A 19,119-nucleotide genomic window follows, 5' to 3' on the forward strand; every position below is an offset into this window, starting at 1 on the left:
CTTCACCCCCACAGGTCACCCTGCCTGGGTGACCCTGCACCACCCATTCCCCGCCAAGCCTGGGTCAACCTGCACTCCCCATTCCCCGCCCCGCCTCGGTCACCCTGCACCCCCCAGGTCACCCTGCAACTCCCATTCTCCATTACATCTGCATGACCCTGCACCCCCCATTCCCCACCCAGCCTGGGTCACCCTACACCCCTCCAGGTCACCCTGCCTGAGTCAAACTGCACCCCCCATTCCCCGCCCCGCCTGGGTCACCCTGCACCCCCAGGTCACCCTGCAACCCCCATTCTCCATTACACCTGTATGACCCTGCACCCCCCATTCCCCACCCCGCCTGGGTCACTCTGCACCCCCCAGGTCACCCTGCCTGGGTCACCCTGCACCCCCAGGTCACCCTGCAACCCCCATTGTCCATCACACCTGCGTGACCCTGCACCCCCCATTCCCCACATCCTCCCTGGGTCACCATGCACCCCCCATTCCCCGCCCCGCCTGGGTCACTCTGCACCCTCCATTCCTAACCCTGCCTGGGTCACCCTGCACCCCCCATTTCCCACATCCCACCTGGGTCACCCTGCACCCCCCAGGTCACCCTGCCTGGGTCACTCTGCACCCCCCATTCCCCACATCCTGCCTGGGTCACCCTGCACCCCCCAGGTCACCCTGCCTAGGTCACCCTGCACCTCCCATTCCCTGCCCCGCCTGGGTCACCCTGCATCCCCCATTCCCCACATCCCGCCAGGGTAACCCTGCACCCCCCAGGTCACCCTGCCTGGGTCACCCTGCACCCGCCATTCCTAACCCTGCCTGGGTCACCCTGCACCCCCCAGGTCACCCTGCAATCCCCATTCTCCATCACAGCTGCGTGACCCTGCACCCCCCATTCCCCACCCAGCCTGGGTCACCCTGCACCCCCCATTCCCCACATCCCGCCTGGGTCACCCTGCACCCCTCAGGTCACCCTGCCTGGGTCACCCTGCACCCCCCATTCCCCGCCCTGCCTGGGTCACCCTGCACCCACTAGTCCCCACATCCCACCTGGGTCACCCTGCACCCCCCAGGTCACCCTGCAACCCCCATTCTCCATTACACCTGCGTGACCCTGCACCCCCTATTCCCCACCCAGCCTGGGTCACCCTGCACCCCCCATTCCCCACATCCCGCCTGGGTATCCCTGCACCCCCCAGGTCACCCTGCCTGGGTCATTCTGCACCCCCCAGGTCACCCTGCAACTCCCATTCTCCATTACACCTGCATGACCCTGCACCCCCCATTCCCCACCCCGCCTGGGTCACCCTGCACCCCCCAGGTCACCCTGCAACTCTCATTCTCCATTACACCTGCGTGACCCTGCACGCCCTATTCCCCACCCAGCCTGGGCCACTCTGCACCCCCCATTCCCCACGTCCCGCCTGGGTCACCCTGCACCCCCCAGGTCACCCTGCAACTCTCATTCTCCATTACACCTGCGTGACCCTGCACGCCCTATTCCCCACCCAGCCTGGGCCACTCTGCACCCCCCATTCCCCACGTCCCGCCTGGGTCACCCTGCACCCCCCAGGTCACCCTGCCTGAGTCATTCTGCACTCCCCATTCTCCACATCCCACCTGGGTCACCCTGCACCCCCCAGGTCACCCTGCAACCCCCATTCTCCATTACACCTGTATGACCCTGCACCCCCCATTCCCCACCCCGCCTGGGTCACCCTGCACCCCCGAGGTCACCCCGCCTGGGTCACCCTCAACCCCCCATTCCCCACCCTGCCTGGGTCACCCTGCACCCCCAGGTCACCCTGCAACCCCCATTGTCCATCACACCTGCGTGACCCTGCACCCCCCATTCCCCACATCCTCCCTGGGTCACCATGCACCCCCCATTCCCCGCCCCGCCTGGGTCACTCTGCACCCTCCATTCCTAACCCTGCCTGGGTCACCCTGCACCCCCCATTTCCCACATCCCACCTGGGTCACCCTGCACCCCCCAGGTCACCCTGCCTGGGTCACTCTGCACCCCCCATTCCCCACATCCCGCCTGGGTCACCCTGCACCCCCCAGGTCACCCTGCCTGGGTCACCCTGCACCTCCCATTCCCTGCCCCGCCTGGGTCACCCTGTACCCCCCAGGTCACCCTGCAACCCCCATTCTCCATTACACCTGCGTGACCCTGCACCCTCCATTCCCCACCCTGCCTGGGTCACCCTGAACCCCCCAGGTCACCCTGTCTGGGTCACCCTGCACCCCCCATTCCTAACCCTGCCTGGGTCACCCTGCACCCCTCTGGTCACCCTGCAATCCCCATTCTCCATCACAGCTGCGTGACCCTGCACCCCCCATTCCCCACCCAGCCTGGGTCACCCTGCACCCCCCATTCCCCACATCCCGCCTGGGTCACCCTGCACCCCTCAGGTCACCCTGCCTGGGTCACCCTGCACCCCCCATTCCCCGCCCTGCCTGGGTCACCCTGCACCCACTAGTCCCCACATCCCACCTGGGTCACCCTGCACCCCCCAGGTCACCCTGCAACCCCCATTCTCCATTACACCTGCGTGACCCTGCACCCCCTATTCCCCACCCTGGGTCACCCTGCACCCCCCATTCCTAACCCTGCCTGGGTCACCCTGCACCCCTCTGGTCACCCTGCAACCCCCATTCTCCATTACACCTGCGTGACCCTGCACCCTCCATTCCCCACCCTGCCTGGGTCACCCTGCACTCCCCATTCCCTACCCTGCCTGGGTCACCCTGCACCCCCAGGTCACCCTGCCTGGGTCACCCTGCACCCACTATTCCCCACATCCCACCTGGGTCACCCTGCACCCCCCAGGTCACCCTGCAACCCCCATTCTCCATTACACCTGCGTGACCCTGCACCCCCTATTCCCCACCCTGGGTCACCCTGCACCCCCCATTCCCCACATCCCGCCTGGGTCACCTTGCACCCCCCAGGTCACCCTGCCTGGGTCATTCTGTACCCCCCATTCCCCACATCCCACCTGGGTCACCCTGCACCCCTCAGGTCACCCTGCAACCCCCATTCTCCATTACACCTGCATGACCCTGCACCCCCCATTCCCCACGCCGCCTGGGTTAACCGTGCCCCCCCATTCCCCACTCTGCCTGGATCACCCTGCACCCCCCAGGTCACCCCACATGGGTCACCCTCAACCCCCCATTCCCCACCCTGCCTGCTGCACCCCCCAGGTCACCCTGCAACCCCCATTCTCCATCACACCTGCGTGACCCTGCACCCCCCATTCCCCACCGCACCTGCATCACACTGCAACCCCCATTCCCCACCCTGCCTGGTCACCCTAGATCCCCCATTCCCTGCCCCACCTGGGTCACCCTGTACCCCCCAGGACACCCTGCACCCCACATTTCCTACCCCGCCTGGGTCACCCTGGATTCCTCCCTCCTAGGTCACCCTCACCCCCCATCCCTCTCACTCCTACCTGGGCCCACGGACAGATTTAGGGGCAGGCACTGGGGTGCTGTTTTTGTTGTTAGTAACAACAAATGATGGAAGTCCTATTACTAAGGAATTAGCTGATTTACTAAAAGATAAGCAATGGAAATGTGAGGAAAGTGATGGATAGTCGTCCAGTTTTCCTGGCGGCGTAAAGGCGAGTGAAGATAAAGAAGAATGTGGCTCACATGAAAAGGAAGAAAAGTAATAACAAAGAGAAATCCGGTTTACATTAAAAGGAGAGAAATGGTAAAGAAGAATCAGCCTTCCACGATGAAACAGCAGTGAGAAAAATTGCACACCACAACTCGATACATCAGATCTTGCTTTATGGCCGGCGATCCTAAATTCTGCCAATATGGATCGTATAATTTGGAACGGGGGGTGGGGGGGAATAGAAGGTTTGATCTTTCCAGTAAATGAGCAGAAGCGACACTTCTCAAAGTCACACTGTGGTACAGTGCTCGAGAATGGTGAGACACTGAATAGGCGTTGGCTAGTATGCTCGAAAGCAACAGACAAAGTGTTCTGGGTTTGTTGCAAAACATTTGACAAGAATGCCAAATCATTGCTTGCATTTTCCGGGTACAAGTTACTGGCGTAACTTAGCTGATGATCTGAAGCAACATGAAAAGTCACTCAGCCATTTTACAGCCTACTCCAAATGGATGGAGGTCGAGTCAAGGCTCAAGCTGAATAAATGCACAGGTGCAGAAAACCAGTGCATTATTAACATAGCAACTCAGCACTGGAGGAACGTGCTCGAGCGTCTGATCTCAATTACCCTCTTCCTTGTAGGGGTAGCTTGACTGTTATATGTGGGGCGGCGGGGGGGCGGGGGGGGGGGAGGAAACCACACACACACACTGAAGCCAGTTCCCTTGGCTCACTGGTTTGGGGGACAGGATGGCTTAACAGGGGAGCTCCAGCTGGTGCTGGCGGCTGCTCCGGCACTGCATGTTGCTGCTCCCCGCTGAGGCTGCTGCTGCTGCTGCTGTCCCAGGGATGCCACATACCGGGCTCCTGCTTCCCACCCACCACCGCCCATTCCCATATCCCCTTCTCTTCCCCATCCCCCCCTGTTTCCACTCCCCACTGTCCCGTGCCCCATATCCCTCCCCTTCTCTTCCCCTCCCCTCCACATCCCACCCCCCCTTCTCCACTGTCTCTTTCCCCCCACCCCACCCCACCTCTTGCCCTGCCTCTGCCCCCACAGGCACTCCTGCTTGTACAGGAAACAAGCAGGCACTAGGGACCCAGGAGGCGGCATCCAGCTGTCTAGGCAGAGACCTAGAGAACATCTGCTCCATGTGGAGAGGGTGGGAGGGGGAGGCACAGCGTGGGAAGGACAGAGCCCCCCTTCCCCTCCTCTTGAAGGGCAGCACCACGCTCGCAGAAATGGGGGCGTGAAATGACACATGACCCCATGTAACTCCCTGCACTTCGCCTCTTTTGGGGGGGCAGTGCCCTCCCTACAGCCCCCCCCAAACTACACCAATGCTCTTCCTTGCAAAGAATGATTTGTCTTTCCGGGGCTCCTTGGATAAGTTGTTCACTGAACATAACAGTAATTTCCTTGGTTTGGTAGAGCTCCTTGTGAAATACGACGATGTCATGCCTGAACACCTACTATGAATAGTTCGTAAAGAAGCAATGGACCATTACTGTAGCAAAGCAATTCAAAATGAATTGATTGACTTAATGGCAAGGAAGGTGCTTGTGTGACGAAGTGGGCCTGTTCTTAATGTTTCCTCCGAATATTGTGGGGGTGCCTCAGTTTCCCCTATGCAGTTCTTAAGTCTCTAGGGGGTGGGGTAAGGGTGTATGATCATTGCAGAGCCCTAGAGGGCAGGTGTGTGCAGGGGTCTGGACACAGAGAATGGCCGACACCCTGTTTCCTGGCAACTGATGGCCTGGGCCCTTCCCCCCCTGCAAGGTGAGAGCTGAAGGGTTGGAGAACAAAGGAATCAGGTGACCACCTGGCCCAGGAAAGGAACAAAGCCCAGAGGAGGAGGGGCTGGAGGGAGTTTCAGTTTGGGGCTGGCTGGGACATGGAGTGAAGTGCAGACGTGGTTGTCTGGCTCACTGCCCCCCAAAATGGACCCAGCTGAGGGGTCCCGTTCTCTGCACCTGCAAGCTCTGTTTTAGACCATGTTCCTGTCGTCTAATAAACCTTCTGTTTTACTGGCTGGCTGAGAGTCACGTCTGAATGCGAAGTTGGGGTGCCGGACCCTCTGGCTTCCCCAGGAGCCCCGCCTGAGCGGACTCGCTGGGGGGAAGCGCACGGAGGGGCAGAGGATGCTGAATGCTCCGAGGCCAGACCCAGGAAGGTGGAAGCTGTGTGAGCTGTGTGTCCTGAAGACAGGCTGCTCACAGAAAGGCGACTGCCCCAGAGTCCTGACTGGCTTCATGGGGAGCAGTTCCAGAGCATCGCCCAGGGACTCCGTGACAGCTTGTTACCACATTGATGCAGCTCAGCAAAGCAATGTACTACGCTATAATAATGGACTGCACTCCCAACAGTCGCCGTGAAAAGATGCCGTTTACAGTAAGATTTGTTGACGACGAGGATGGCTGTATCCAAGGAAAGGAACACTTCATCTGTTTCCAACTCTACTGGAAAAGGCCTGAACGTTCATGAACATTTTGAATGAGAATAAAATAAGATGAGATTGCACCCTCAGCAAGTTCGAGGATGACACTAAGCTGTGGGGAGAGTTAGATATGCTGGGAGGTAGGGATAGGGTCCAGAGTGACCTAGACAAATTGGAGGATTGGGCCAAAAGAAATCTGATGACAAGGACAAGTGCAGAGTCTTGCACTTAGGATGGAAGAATCCTATGCACCGCTACAGGCTGGGAACTGACTGGCTAGGCAGCAGTTCTGCAGAAAAGGATCTGGGGATTACAGTGGACGAGAAGCTGGATATGAGTCAGCAGTGTGCCCTTGTTGCCAAGAAGGCTAATGGCATATTGGGCTACATTAGTAGGAGCATTGCCAACAGATCGAGGGAAGTGATTATTCCCTTCTATTCAGCACTGGTCAGGCCACATCTGGAGTACTGCATCCAGTTTTGGGCCCCGCACTACAGAGAGGATGTGGACAAATTGGAGAGAGTCCAGCGGAGGGCAACAAAAATGGTTATGGGGTGGGGCACATGACTTATGGGGAGAGGCTGAAGGAACTGGGATTGTTTAGTCTGCAGAAGAGAAGAGTGAGGGGGGATTTGATAGCTGCTTTCAACTACCGGAACGGGGGTTCCAAAGAGGATGGAGCTCGTGTGTTCTCAGTGGGGACAGACGACAGAACAAGGAGCAATGGTCTCTAGTTGCAGTGGGGGAGGTCTAGTTGGATATTAGGAAACACTGTTTCACTAGGAGGGTGTTGAAGCACTGGAATGGGTTCCCTAGGGAGGAAGTGGAATCTATCCTTAGAGGTTTTTAAGGTCAGGCTTGACAAAGCCCTGGCTGGGATGATTTAGTTGGGGATTGGTCGTGCTTTGAGCAGGGGGTTGGACTAGATGACCTCCTGAGGTCCCTTCCAACCCTAATGTTCTATGATTCTATGAAAGCTTCAGGACTGCTGTGGCCACGCTACGACAATGGCGCAAACATGAAGGGAAGAAACAGTGGTGGCCAGGCAAGGATCCTTGCTCTGAATCCAAGGGCTTTCTTCGTGCCTTGTGGCGCCCATTCCCTCAACCTGGTTATGTCAGACACAGCTTTGTCATCTTTAGATTCAGTATCTCTCTTTGGAGTACTGCAAAAGATATATGTCTGGTTTTCAGCATCAACTATCGGTGGAAGATCCTCACGGACACTGTTACAAATCTAATGGTGCAGTTGCTAAGTGACACTCACTGGGAGAGTCGCATTGACAGTGTGAGGTACCAAGTGACTGAGGTTTACAATGCTTGACGGAACGGTCGCAGTCGAGTAAAGCCAAGGCCGGAATGCAGCATGAGGTGCCAAGCTTGGCAAACCAGATCACTGACTTCAAATGTCTGGTCTCAATTGTGGTTTGGCATGATATCCTGTTCCAAGCAAATGTTGTAAGCATGGCACTAGAAACTCAATCGATGGACATTGCGATCGCTACTACTTTGATGATGTTCTGGGCCAAGGTATTCGAAGCGCTACAGGCCGGCAGGGGCATTCTGAGAAAACGAGACCCACACGCAGCTAAGCAGCGAGTTATTTGCTTTATTGAAGGTTAGTGACACACCCACAACAGGGACTCCCAGCATTGCTGTCACGGAGGTGGAGAACCCAGCACACTTGCCTGGGACGGAGTCTGACGAAGGGGCAACCAGCGAGCCATAATAAGCAGTACACAGAAACAGCTCATGAATATATAATTAGGTACTTCCCTAAGGGGGCTTTCCGCTACCTGGCAACGGGCCATGCAAGGCAGACAAAACCAGCCTCAAACCAGTTAAAGTTGGTTCTCCATGTCCTACAGTGACCGGGCAGCCTCGAGAAAGCGTAAGTTCCCTAGCTAGGCCATAACAAGGTCTTCCGCAGTCCATTACAGATGAGAAGCTGCCTTGATTTTGCTGTGGCTTTGATTTGAAGATGCCATCACTGCTGCCAAAGAAATGGCAGAAAACTTAGGAGTTGAGCCTGTCTTAAAGGAAACTCATGTTCACCGGAAGAAGAGACAGTTTGGTTACGAGGGTAGAGATGAGGTGATGGGATGTTCAGAAGAAAAATTCAAGAGGGAGTTTTTTTGCTCACTCATTGACACTGCTTGAGTGTCCAACGAAGAAAAGTTCGGACAATTGAAGCACCACAAAAAGATCGGGGGGGAGGGTGTTGTATGACCTTAATAACCTGCTGGCAGACAGGAAAACACTCTTGAACAATTGTACAAACCTTCACCAGATGCTGACACATGGGGAATATTCAGACATCAATGATAAAGACCTCTATGTCAAATTGGACCACATCCATAACATTTTACCACTTGGTAGGCGCTCTCCACTCCAACTTCTCCAATTCATTCATGATGCAGAGCTAAAAGACTCTTTTCCTAATGTGTGGAGAGCTTTGAGGATTCTGCTCATGTTGCTAGTCACAGTTGTGAGTGGTGAGTGCAGTTTTTCAAAGCTCAGGCTCATTAAAACACATCTTCGATCGATGACGGCCAATGAGAGATTGACATCACTTGCTATTTTATCACTTGAAAATACCATTGGCCAGTCTTTGGATCTCTCGGACGCTGGGCTTCAGTTCATGAGGGCAAAGGCGAGAAAAGCCACCTTTTGAACCAAAGGACTAGGGTTAACTTTCTAAACCTGTCACCTACTGTAACACTAACTAACACAGGTCCACCCAAGGTCAGTGCACAGTTCCATTTCTTGATGTTAGTACATTTCAGCTATTCTTAAAATTAAAAGGTTTCTATAAGTTTAGAGGAAACAATTTTTTTATCTGCTTATATATCGCATGAATAAATACAGATCCTAGTGTGCAAATTTATTGTCTTATATGACGGGGATAAATCATGCATGCACATTGTGCCTCACAGTTGTGAAATGGGCTACAAATGCAATAAAATATAAGGTATTCAGAAGTTTAACAAATGCGGGGGGTGCGGGTGCTGAAGATGCTCCTCTCCTGGGGTGACATTTGGTCTAGTGCCGGCCCTACCTGGGCCACCTGCATCCCCCATCCTGCTGCCCACCTGCCAGCATTACCCAGATCCCGCATGACCACCCTGCTGCCTGGACACGCCCGTCCCTGACCTGCTGCATGTACTTCCAGGCCAAGGGTGCCTATGAGAAGGTGGGGGAAGCCACCGAGACGGCTCTGACCTGCCTGGTGGAGAAGATGAATGTTTTCAACACAGATGTGCGGAGTCTGTCCAAGGTGGAACGCGCCAATGCCTGCAACTCTGTAAGTGTTCATCCACCAGGACCTTTGCCCCAGATACCACCCCACTGCCCCCTCCAAGACCCCCCAGTGCCCCTCCCCACCATGCCAATGCCTGCAACTGTGTGAGCATTTGCCCCCCTACTATTCATAACCACCCACTCTGCCTCCTCCCATCTGGCCCAGCAGGAGATGTGTTGTGCTGGGCTCCCCAGGGGGTCACACTCTCCTGGTCTGGTCTATTCCCCCCCATTCCCTCCCACAGGCTGGCCGGTTAGGGTCTGTCCCTGTAGTCCCTGAGTCGGGGGGAGGAGCTGCCCTGGGCTCCATGTCTGGTGCTTTTTGGGGGTCACTGCTCCCCCATTAGCCCCTGTTCTGCCCTCCCCAGGTGATTAAGCAGCTGATGAAGAAGGAGTTCACCCTGGAGTTCTCCCGTGACAGGAAGTCCATGTCTGTGTACTGCTCCCCTGCCAAGGCCTCCCGCGCAGCTGTCAGCAACAAGATGTTCGTCAAGGTCAGTGCCAGGCTCCCATCCCCACGGAAACCAGGGTACTCTGGGTATCCCCCAGCTGCCTCCTCTTATCCCCACGGAAACCAGGGTACCCAGTGTCACAGAACTACGGTGGGTTGGATGCTCTGTCTTTTATCCAAACCCTTTGGGAATGCCCCTATTGTTTACTAGGCCTAGCTTGTCACCAGGGGGAGCCACATGGCCCCACAATTCTGAGAAGGGGCTTCTGGGTACCAGCCTCCTTATCTCTCGGTGACCTCCTGCCAGTCAGGGAGCCGGAGCCAGTGGAGAACTGAGCTGTCCCGTGCAGCCCTGTTCCCCAAACTCCATCTCTCTCGGCCTGTCCCGCTCTCGCTCTGTCCCCGCTGGGCTCCGTCCGTCCGCCTCTCTCTCTGTCCATCCGTCTCTCTCCGTCCGTCCGCCTCTCTCTGTCCGTCCGTCCGTCTCTCGCTCTGTCCCTGCTGGGGTCTGTTCATCTGCCTCTCTCTGTCCGTCCGTCTCTCGCTCTGACCCCGCTGGGCTCCGTCTGTCTGCCTCTCTGTCCGTCCGTCTCTCTCTGTGCATCCGCCTCTCTCTCTGTCCATCCGTCTCTCGCTCTGTCCCTGCTGGGGTCCGTTCGTCTGCCTCTCTCTGTCCATCCGTCTCTCACTCTGTCCATCCGTCTCTCTCTCTCTGTCCCCGCTGGGGTCCATTCGTCCGCCTCTCTCTGTTCGTCCGTCTCTCACTCTGTCCGTCCGCCTCTCTCTCTCTGTCCCCACTGGGCTCTGTCCACCCGCCTCTCTCTCTGTCTGTCCGTCTCTCGCTCTGTCCCAGCTGGGCTCTGTCCGTCCGCCTCTTTCTGTCCGTCCATCTCTCTCTCTGTCCGTCTGTCTCTTGCTCTATCCGTCCGCCTCTCTCTCTGTCCATCTGTCTCTCTCTCTGTCCGTCCGTCTCTCGCTCTGTCCCCACTGGGCTCCGTCCATCCATCTCTCTCTCTGTACATCCATCTCTCGCTCTGTCCATCCACCTCTGTCCATCCACTCTGTCCCCGCTGGGCTCCATCCATCCATCTCTCACTCTGGCTGTCTGACTCTCGCTCTGTCGGTCCGCCTTTCTCTCTGTCCCGTCCATCTCTCGCTCTGTCCTCCCTGGGCTCCGTCCATCCATCTCTTTCTCTGTCCATCTGTCTCTCTCTCTGTCCCCGCTGGGGTCCATCCATCCATCTCTCACTCTGTCCGTCCGCCTCTCTCTCTGTCCGTCTGTCTCTTGCTCTGTCTGCACTGGGCTCCGTCCATCCGCCTCTCTCTGTCCATCCGTCTCTCGCATTGTCCATCCGTTTCTTGCTCTGTCCCTGCTGGGCTTCGTCCGCCCGCCTCTTGCTCTGTCCGTCCGCCTCTCTCTCTGTCCGTCCACCTCTCTTTCTGTCTGTCTGTCTCTTGCTCTGTCCCCGCTGGGCTCTGTCCATCCGCCTCTCTCTCTGTCCATCCATCTCTTGCTCTGTCCCCGCTGGGCTCCATCCATCCATCTCTCTCTGTCCGTCCATCTCTCACTCTGTCCCCGCTAGGCTCCGTTCATCTGCCTCTCTCTCTGTCCATCCTTCTCTCACTCTGTTTGTCCGCCTCTCTCTCTGTCTGTCCGCCTCTCTTTCTGTCCGTCTGTCTCTCACTCTGTCCGTCTGTCTCTTGCTCTGTCCCCACCTCACTCTGTCTGTCCGTCCATCTCTCTCTCTCTCTCTCTCTCTCATGCTCTTGCTCCCAAAGGGTGCCCCTGAGGGGGTTATTGACCGCTGTAACTATGTCCGAGTGGGCACCACCCGTGTCCCCCTCACGCCCCTGGTGAAAGACAAGATCTTGACCGTCATCAAGGAGTGGGGGACGGGGCGGGACACACTGCGCTGCCTGGCTCTGGCCACACGTGACACCCCCCCAAGGAGAGAGGACATGGTGCTGGAGGACTCTGCCAAGTTTGTCGAGTATGAGGTCAGGTTCAGCCCCCCCCGCCCCCCACCCATGGGATGGTGGTGCAGTGTTTGCGGGGGGTCAGTGCTGGTTGGGAGAGTGGTTGGGGGGTTGGATGGGGGCTGGTTGAGGCAGTGGTTGGGGGGTTGGATGGGGGCTGGTTGAGGCAGTGGTTGGGGGGTCGGATGGGGGCTGGTTGAGGCAGTGGTTGGGGGGGTTAGGGTGGGGGTTGGTTGGGGCAGTGGTTGGGGGGTTGGTTGGAGAGTGGCTGAGGGGTCAGGGTGGGGATTGTTTGGGGGGATCAGCATGGGGGTTGGTTAGGACATAGTTGGGGGATGAAGGCAGGGGCGTGGTTGGGGAGGGTTTGGGGAGATGAAAGCAGGGGTTGGTTCAGGGCTGGGAGTGGGGGGCTGGGGGGTTGTTTAGGGAGTGGTTCAGGGAATGGGGGCGAGGTAGTTGGGGCGTGGTTTGGGGGTGAGTGTGGGGATGTGGTTAGGGGATGGATAGGGCAGTTGGGGGTGAGGATGGGGGTGTGGTTGGGTGAATGGGGTGGGGTGGTTGGGGTGTGTTTGGGAGATGGGGAGGGGTGGTTGGGAGAGTGGGGGTGGGGTTGGGGGATGGGAGTATGGTTGAGGGCATGGATGGGGGAGTGTGTGGGGTTTGGTTAGAGCATGTTTGGGGGCTGGTGGACTGGTTGGGGCATGGTTGGGGAAAGGGGGATGGTTGGGGAGTGGTTGCGGGATGGGGCAGGGGTTGGTTGAGGTGTGGTGGGGGGATTGGGGCTGGTCGGGGTTGGGTTGGGGGATGGGGGTTGGCTGGGGTCTGGTTGGAGGGTTGCTATGGGCGCAGCACGTGCTAATCGCTCCCCCCACAAAGGTGGACCTGACCTTTGTGGGCTGTGTGGGGATGTTGGACCCACCCCGGAAGGAGGTGATGGGCTCCATCCAGTTGTGCCGTGACGCCGGCATTCGCGTCATCATGATCACGGGGGACAACAAGGGCACGGCCATCGCCATCTGCCGCCGCATCGGGATCTTCACCGAGGAGGAGGAGGTGATGGGCAGGGCCTACACAGGCCGCGAGTTTGACGACCTGCCCCCCGCTGAGCAGCGCGAGGCCTGCAAGCGGGCCTGCTGCTTCGCCCGTGTCGAGCCCACCCACAAATCCAAGATCGTGGAGTTCCTGCAGTCCTTTGATGAGATCACAGCCATGGTGAGAGGGGACCCTAGGGGGGTGCCATAGTGAGGACGGGATCACTGGGGTGGGGGCAGAGAGCAGGGGAAGGGAAGAGGGTCCCTGCCATGGCAGGAGGAGACAGGCTGTGCTAAGGAACTGTGAGCTCAGGGATGCGGGGGTCAGCGGGGTTTGGGGATCCCACACTCAGTGGCTTACCCCTCTCACACACAGACAGGCGACGGGGTGAATGATGCCCCTGCGCTGAAGAAGGCCGAGATCGGCATCGCCATGGGCTCTGGCACAGCTGTGGCCAAGACGGCCTCCGAGATGGTCCTGGCTGACGACAACTTCTCGACCATCGTGTCTGCCGTGGAGGAGGGCAGGGCCATCTACAACAACATGAAGCAGTTCATCCGCTACCTCATTTCCTCCAACGTGGGCGAGGTCGTATGGTGAGTGCCCCGCCCCCCGACTGCAACCATCCGGTCCCCTCAACCCACCCCCAGCCATGCCAACCTTCGCTCCCCTCCCCAGCCACGCCAGCCTTCTCCCTCCCCTTCCCCAGCCATGCCAGACGTCCCCTCCCCTCTCCCACCTACACCAGCCTTCCCCTCCCCTCACCCCAAGCCACGCCAGCCTTGTCCCTCCCCTCCCTTCCCCTCCCCCAGCCATGCCAGGCTTGTCCCTCCCCTCCTTCCAGCCACGCCAGACTTGCCCCCACCCAACCCCCAGCCACACCTGACTTGTCCTTCCCCTCCCCCAGCCACACCAGCCTTGTGTGATGAAGTGGGAATTTTCTGTAGTGTTTTTGAGTCCTATGTGGGCCTCAGTTTCCCCTGTATTTTGCATGGCTTCCTGGGGCAGGGCGGGGCTAAATTTGCTCTCACCACAGTGTGTGTCACCTCACTGACTGAGCAGGGAGAGGCGATTCCAATGGGCTGGCTGAGGCCCACCCCCTCAATGAAAAATCAGAACAATGGAAGCCCCTCCCCAGGACATGGTCCGCTGCGCCCACCCAGCCAGCAGGTGATGGGTTCCCCGCCTCTCAGCTGGAGGCTGAGCAGAGATCCAGCTCCATCTGGACTAGGGGCTGAGGTGCGGGTGGGGGAATAGAGGGCTGCCTGCTCGAAGCTCTTACCTGGGACCTGCCAAGCAGGTCAGACAGAGGGACGGACAGACAGACAGAGCCTGTGCCAAGGGTTTCCCCACAGCCTGGCAGGGCTCTGGGCTGAGCAGAATGGACTGGGCTGTAACCTGCACCCCTCTGCGCGACCCTAAGGGCTCCCTGTGCCTTGCCCAGCTGACTAACACACCTGACTGTGCGCCAGTGTTGAGGGACTGTCCCTGCCACGCTGGGTGAGGGCACCGTTCTGGCAGCGTGGGCGCGTCTCTGCCAGGGTCTGGCTCAGCGGGACTCACTGGGCAGAGCTCACGGGGGAAGCAGGAGGCTGCAGCCCAGAGATCCAGTCCAAGGAGGCAGTGAGGCCGTGTGGCTGACCCTGGAGGAAGAGGGACACACCAGGGGGTTTGACACACTGAAGGAGACCCCTAGAGACGGCTGCAAAGCTGGGGGTGTCGCACTGATCCTGGAGATCCGGGACACCTTGCCCTGCCCCCCCCAAACACACCAGCCCTGCCCCTCTTCTGTCTCTCACTCCCCCTGTCTCCCCACAGTATCTTTCTCACAGCTGCTCTGGGCCTTCCAGAAGCCTTGATCCCCGTGCAGCTGCTGTGGGTGAACCTGGTGACTGACGGGCTCCCGGCCACTGCTCTGGGCTTCAACCCCCCGGACCTGGACATCATGGACAAGCCGCCCCGCAGCCCCAAGGAACCCCTCATCAGTGGCTGGCTCTTCTTCCGCTACATGACCATTGGCGGTAAAGCCCTCCCACCCTCTCCTGCAAAGCCCCATCCCCTTCTGCCCCGCATTCATGCCTCCCCTCTCTGCTCTGCCCACAGGCTACGTTGGAGCTGCCACGGTGGGTGCCGCTGCCTGGTGGTTCCTCTATGCAGAGGATGGTCCTGGCGTCTCCTATCACCAGCTGGTGAGAGCTGGCCCCAGTGCAGAGCTGGGGGGCCTGTGCTGTGTGTGTGTGGGGAGGGCTCAGCTGGGTGCTCTCCCCAGCAGTCAGTGCTGGCCCCAATGCCCCAGTGCAGAGCTGGGGGGCCTGTGCTCGGGCGGGGGAGGGGGGGTTTCTGTGTCCCTTGCAAGGAGCCGTGTGGGGCAGGAGTTCGGATGGCAGCACTGTGCTGTCTGCATTTTGACACCCCCCTCCCCCCCAGTCCCATTTCATGCAGTGCACGGAGGAAAACGTGGACTTTGAGGGGCTGGACTGCGAGGTATTCGAGTCGCCTGTGCCCATGACCATGGCCCTGTCTGTGCTGGTCACCATCGAGATGTGCAATGCCCTCAACAGGCAAGGACCCCTCCCTGCCCTCCCCTCCCCTCCCCACCCACCGGCCCAGCCCCTCGCTCACTCTGCTGCTCTCTCTGCACAGCCTGTCTGAGAACCAGTCCCTGGTGCGCATGCCACCCTGGGTGAACATCTGGCTGCTGAGCTCCATCTGCCTCTCCATGTCCCTGCACTTCCTCATCCTCTACGTCGACCCCCTGCCCGTAAGTGCGGCCCTGCCCAGGTGCCTATGCAGCACAGTGCCCAGGCGGGGGGAGGAGGGGTGGGTTACTCTCACCGCCAGTGGTAGAAGGTCCCATCTGCTCCCACCCCTCCCTGAGCCCTGCTCCCCAGGGCTCTGGCATTGCCCATCCCCAGCACCAGAGGCTCTGGGCTTGCCCTGTGGAGACATTTCCCCAGGCTCGAGTGCCCCTGCCTTGTTCTCCCCATGACCTCCTCCTCCCCCTTTGCTGTCCCCCCCCGCCCAGATGATCTTCAAACTGACACCACTGGACCTGACCCACTGGCTTGTGGTGCTGAAGATCTCGTTCCCTGTCATCCTCCTGGATGAGGTGCTGAAATTTGTCGCCCGGGACTACCTGGAAGGTAAGGATGCATCCCTGCCATGGGGCAGGCCTGGGTCACCTGGCCCAGCTGCAGCCCCATAGGAGCCTCCCAGCAGGATTCATCAGTTGGAGCTGTGTTGTGAATTTGTGCAGATGCCAGTCCCACCCGATGGGACACAGCGCAGGGACCTGCCCCCAAGCTCCAGATGGCACCAGGGTGCCACCCCCTTCTCTGTCTTCCATCCCCTCCATACCACTAACCACGAACCATCAGCATCACCTGCCATGTAACAGACCCATCAGGGCAGCTCAAACGGGCCCAGAACAGCCCCAGCACCACAGAGAGCAAGCTGCACAGAGCTGGGTGCTTATTGCTCTTGGGGCTAGAGCAGGGGGGCTGGGAGCTAGGACTCCTGGGTTCTTTCCAAGATCTGGGAGGGAAGTGGGGTACAGTGGTTAGAATGGCAAAATAGGAGTCAGGACTCTTGGGTTCTATCCCAGCTCTGGCAGGGGAGTGGGGTCCAGTGGTTAGAGCAGGGGGAGCTGGGAGCCAGGACTCCTGGGTTCTATCCTGGCTCTGGGAGGGAAGTGGGGCCTGGTGGGTTAGAGCAGGGGGGCACTGAGATCCAGGACTCTTGGTTTCTATCCCAGCTCTGGGAGGGGAGTGGGGTACAGTGGTTAGAGCAGTGGGACCAGAGTCAGGGTTCCTGTTGTTTTTTACCCCATCTGTCCCTGCCACCTGTTGTAATCCGTGTCCTTCTGGGAGTATCTGTTTCCAGTCTCCCCAAGGGGCTGGGCCAGACTGCTGCTGAGCCCCCCCACCCCCTACTCTGTGCTGCTCTGGTGTGGGTTTGAGCCCCATGCCCTTGATGGGTTTCACCTTCCATCCATCCATCCATCCATCCCATGTGCAGGTCTGGACTAACTCTCTCTCCCGCACAACCTCCTCCCCTGCGCTCTGTTAACACTGGTTTCTTTTATCCTTTCCCCTTGTAGCGTAATCTCCTTTCCCTCCATCTCCTTGATCCTGTGTCTCAGGTATCCCATGATCCTTTGCTGCATGCCTTGCCTGCCCCATGTCTGTCTGTGCCAAGGGGCGCTGCAGAGCGTGTGTGCATGTGAAATCTCATTGCTTTACCAGCTACTCCTGGCTGGGTCCCCACTGCAGTTTGGCAGTTGGGGTCTGGGGTCGGGTGGTGTCGCCTGTTTGAGCCTTAGCGCCGCTATCTGCCTGGGCCAGGTACCCCCATTGCCTTCTCTGCCCCCCGCTGCGCCTCTCCATTCCCTTCCACTCACCCCCTGGCTGTGGAGACCCAACGGGGTGTCACTCTGATGCTGTCACACATGCTGCTGCTGCGCTAGGAGCTCTTCCCCCACGGCCCATCATCCTCCAGCTGCCACCAAAGGAGCCAGTTGCTGTTGCTCTTGTTTCCACCAGCTGCGACACTTAGATGACCAGATCACAAGAGTTAAGTATCGCAGGCTCACAGCGCCCCCCCCCGAGCCACAGGGGATGGGGGAACACAGCTCTAGGAATCTGCGAGTGGGACATTCGGCCCCTGCTGCAGCCCCCACCACAAGCGGTGGGTCAGGGGCGCATGGTCCCAGTTCCAGCCCCTGGTGCAAGGGTGGGGCTCAGGGCTGGGGCAGGGGGTTGGCATGCAGCAGGGGGTACAGGGTATGGGCTCCCAGCAGGCTCTGGGGAAGCGGTGATATCTCCCACTGGCTCCTAGGTGGAGGCGCGACCCGGCAGCTCTGTGCGCTGCCTCCACCCGCCGGCGCCTCTCTGCAGCTCCCATTGGCCACGGTTCCTGGCCAATGGGACCTGCGGAGCCGGTGCTTATGGTGGGGGCAGGACACAGAGCCCCCTGGCTGTCCGTGTGCCTAGGAGCCAGGGGGAGATATCGCCACTTCTGAGAAGCTGTGTGGAGCCAGGTAGAGAGCCTGCCAGCTCTGCACCAACCGGAGGCCTGGCAACCCTACAGTATCAGGACATCAGTTGGCACACGGGCAAAGAGTTAAATATTGGGACGTCTGGTCACCCTAGCTGCTCTGCGGGGGTGAGGATAGGGCCTGGAGACAGCAGCTCCTGGCACTGCTGAGATCCCTGCCGAGCAGCTGCTGGTTAACTAGGGAAGTGGAAATGGTTCCTCCCACTTAGTGCCTCCCTGTGTGTTAGCACCAGTCAGCCCCTGCCCTGCCCCAGAGAGAGACCGCTCTGCTCGAGTGCTGCCTGGGGGTGGGGGCAGCGAGCCACAAGAGGGTGGTGCAGAGGGCCAGATTACAGGTCATTCTGGGCTTTTTCGACTGGTGAGACAAGGGCTGGACACCAGACCTTGGAGGCCATCCTGCCATTGGGACACAAACCCTGCCACCTGGGGCTGGTCACTGGCCCGGCCCTGAGGACCGCCCCCCTCCCCGCCCACCTTGTCTCATGTGTCCCCTCTCTCCCCACAGTGGGTTTAGAAGACCCGAAGAGGAGGAAGAAGTGACACCTCTGGCCACTAGAGAAACTGCATCTTCACCCCAACAGTGAAGAACCGCTCGGTGCCCCCTCGCCTCCCCACGAGCCTCGGCCACCCCCTCTTATTTAACAGTTGCTCCCCTCCACCAAAGGCTGCAAGCAGCCCTCCTTCTCCTCCCCCAGCCAGGTGGGGGGACATCATGGGGGTTTGCCCGCTGTGTTTGGAGAATGGGGGGAAGCTCCCCCTTGCAAACTGCCTGCCCTCCTCCCGGCGTTCTAGCTACTTTGCTTCTGTACATTTTGAGCTGCTAGTCTGTCCTAGCGGCCCCTGCCCATCCCGCCTCCCCCCGTCAAGCCCATTTCCTTGCTGGGCACCCAGCCCATTCGCTGTGTTACCAGCTCACACCCAGTGACCTCCTCACTCACCGGGTGGGTTTTTTTTTAATGCAAAAGATAACTGAACAGATGGAAACATTTTGTCAGGCCAATGTGCAGCTCGCAGAGGAGGAAATTAAGAGACTGTTCTAGCTGCTTATTTATTGACATTAAAAGATAAACTCCTTAATGCTGTGTGCGCTCCAGCCTCTTCCTTTGCTTCCTTGGAAAGGGGACGGGCAGGAGCCACAATTGCTGCTCGTTTGAAAAGTACCGCAATCGGAGGAGTGGTCGGAAAAGGCCGAGATGTGTGACCTGAAGCGTGCCCCCTGCTGGCCCAGGGTGGTATGCG

The 19,119-nt window shown here is 58.7% G+C and overlaps 1 protein-coding gene across 1 annotated transcript in view; it reads left to right on the forward strand.

Annotated features, from left to right (window-relative positions):
* The window catches only part of ATP2A1 (ATPase sarcoplasmic/endoplasmic reticulum Ca2+ transporting 1), a gene marked incomplete at its 5' end in the record, with an annotated part of 38,322 nt that extends 19,418 nt beyond the window's left edge, over nucleotides 1–18,904 (forward strand). The window contains 11 exons of the mRNA XM_084652607.1: nucleotides 9,238–9,369; nucleotides 9,734–9,859; nucleotides 11,596–11,814; nucleotides 12,670–13,005; nucleotides 13,201–13,421; nucleotides 14,644–14,846; nucleotides 14,929–15,014; nucleotides 15,253–15,386; nucleotides 15,469–15,586; nucleotides 15,851–15,968; nucleotides 18,386–18,904. Coding sequence (XP_084508733.1) covers nucleotides 9,238–9,369; nucleotides 9,734–9,859; nucleotides 11,596–11,814; nucleotides 12,670–13,005; nucleotides 13,201–13,421; nucleotides 14,644–14,846; nucleotides 14,929–15,014; nucleotides 15,253–15,386; nucleotides 15,469–15,586; nucleotides 15,851–15,968; nucleotides 18,386–18,420 — 1,728 coding nt within the window. The 3' untranslated portion in view covers nucleotides 18,421–18,904. The remainder of the gene's footprint in view (nucleotides 1–9,237; nucleotides 9,370–9,733; nucleotides 9,860–11,595; nucleotides 11,815–12,669; nucleotides 13,006–13,200; nucleotides 13,422–14,643; nucleotides 14,847–14,928; nucleotides 15,015–15,252; nucleotides 15,387–15,468; nucleotides 15,587–15,850; nucleotides 15,969–18,385) is intronic.
* Nucleotides 18,905–19,119: the final 215 nt, after the last annotated feature.

Source organism: Lepidochelys olivacea (genome assembly GCF_965140295.1).
Source record: "Lepidochelys olivacea isolate rLepOli2 genome assembly, contig: Scaffold_29, whole genome shotgun sequence".
Lineage (NCBI taxonomy): Eukaryota > Metazoa > Chordata > Testudines > Cheloniidae > Lepidochelys > Lepidochelys olivacea.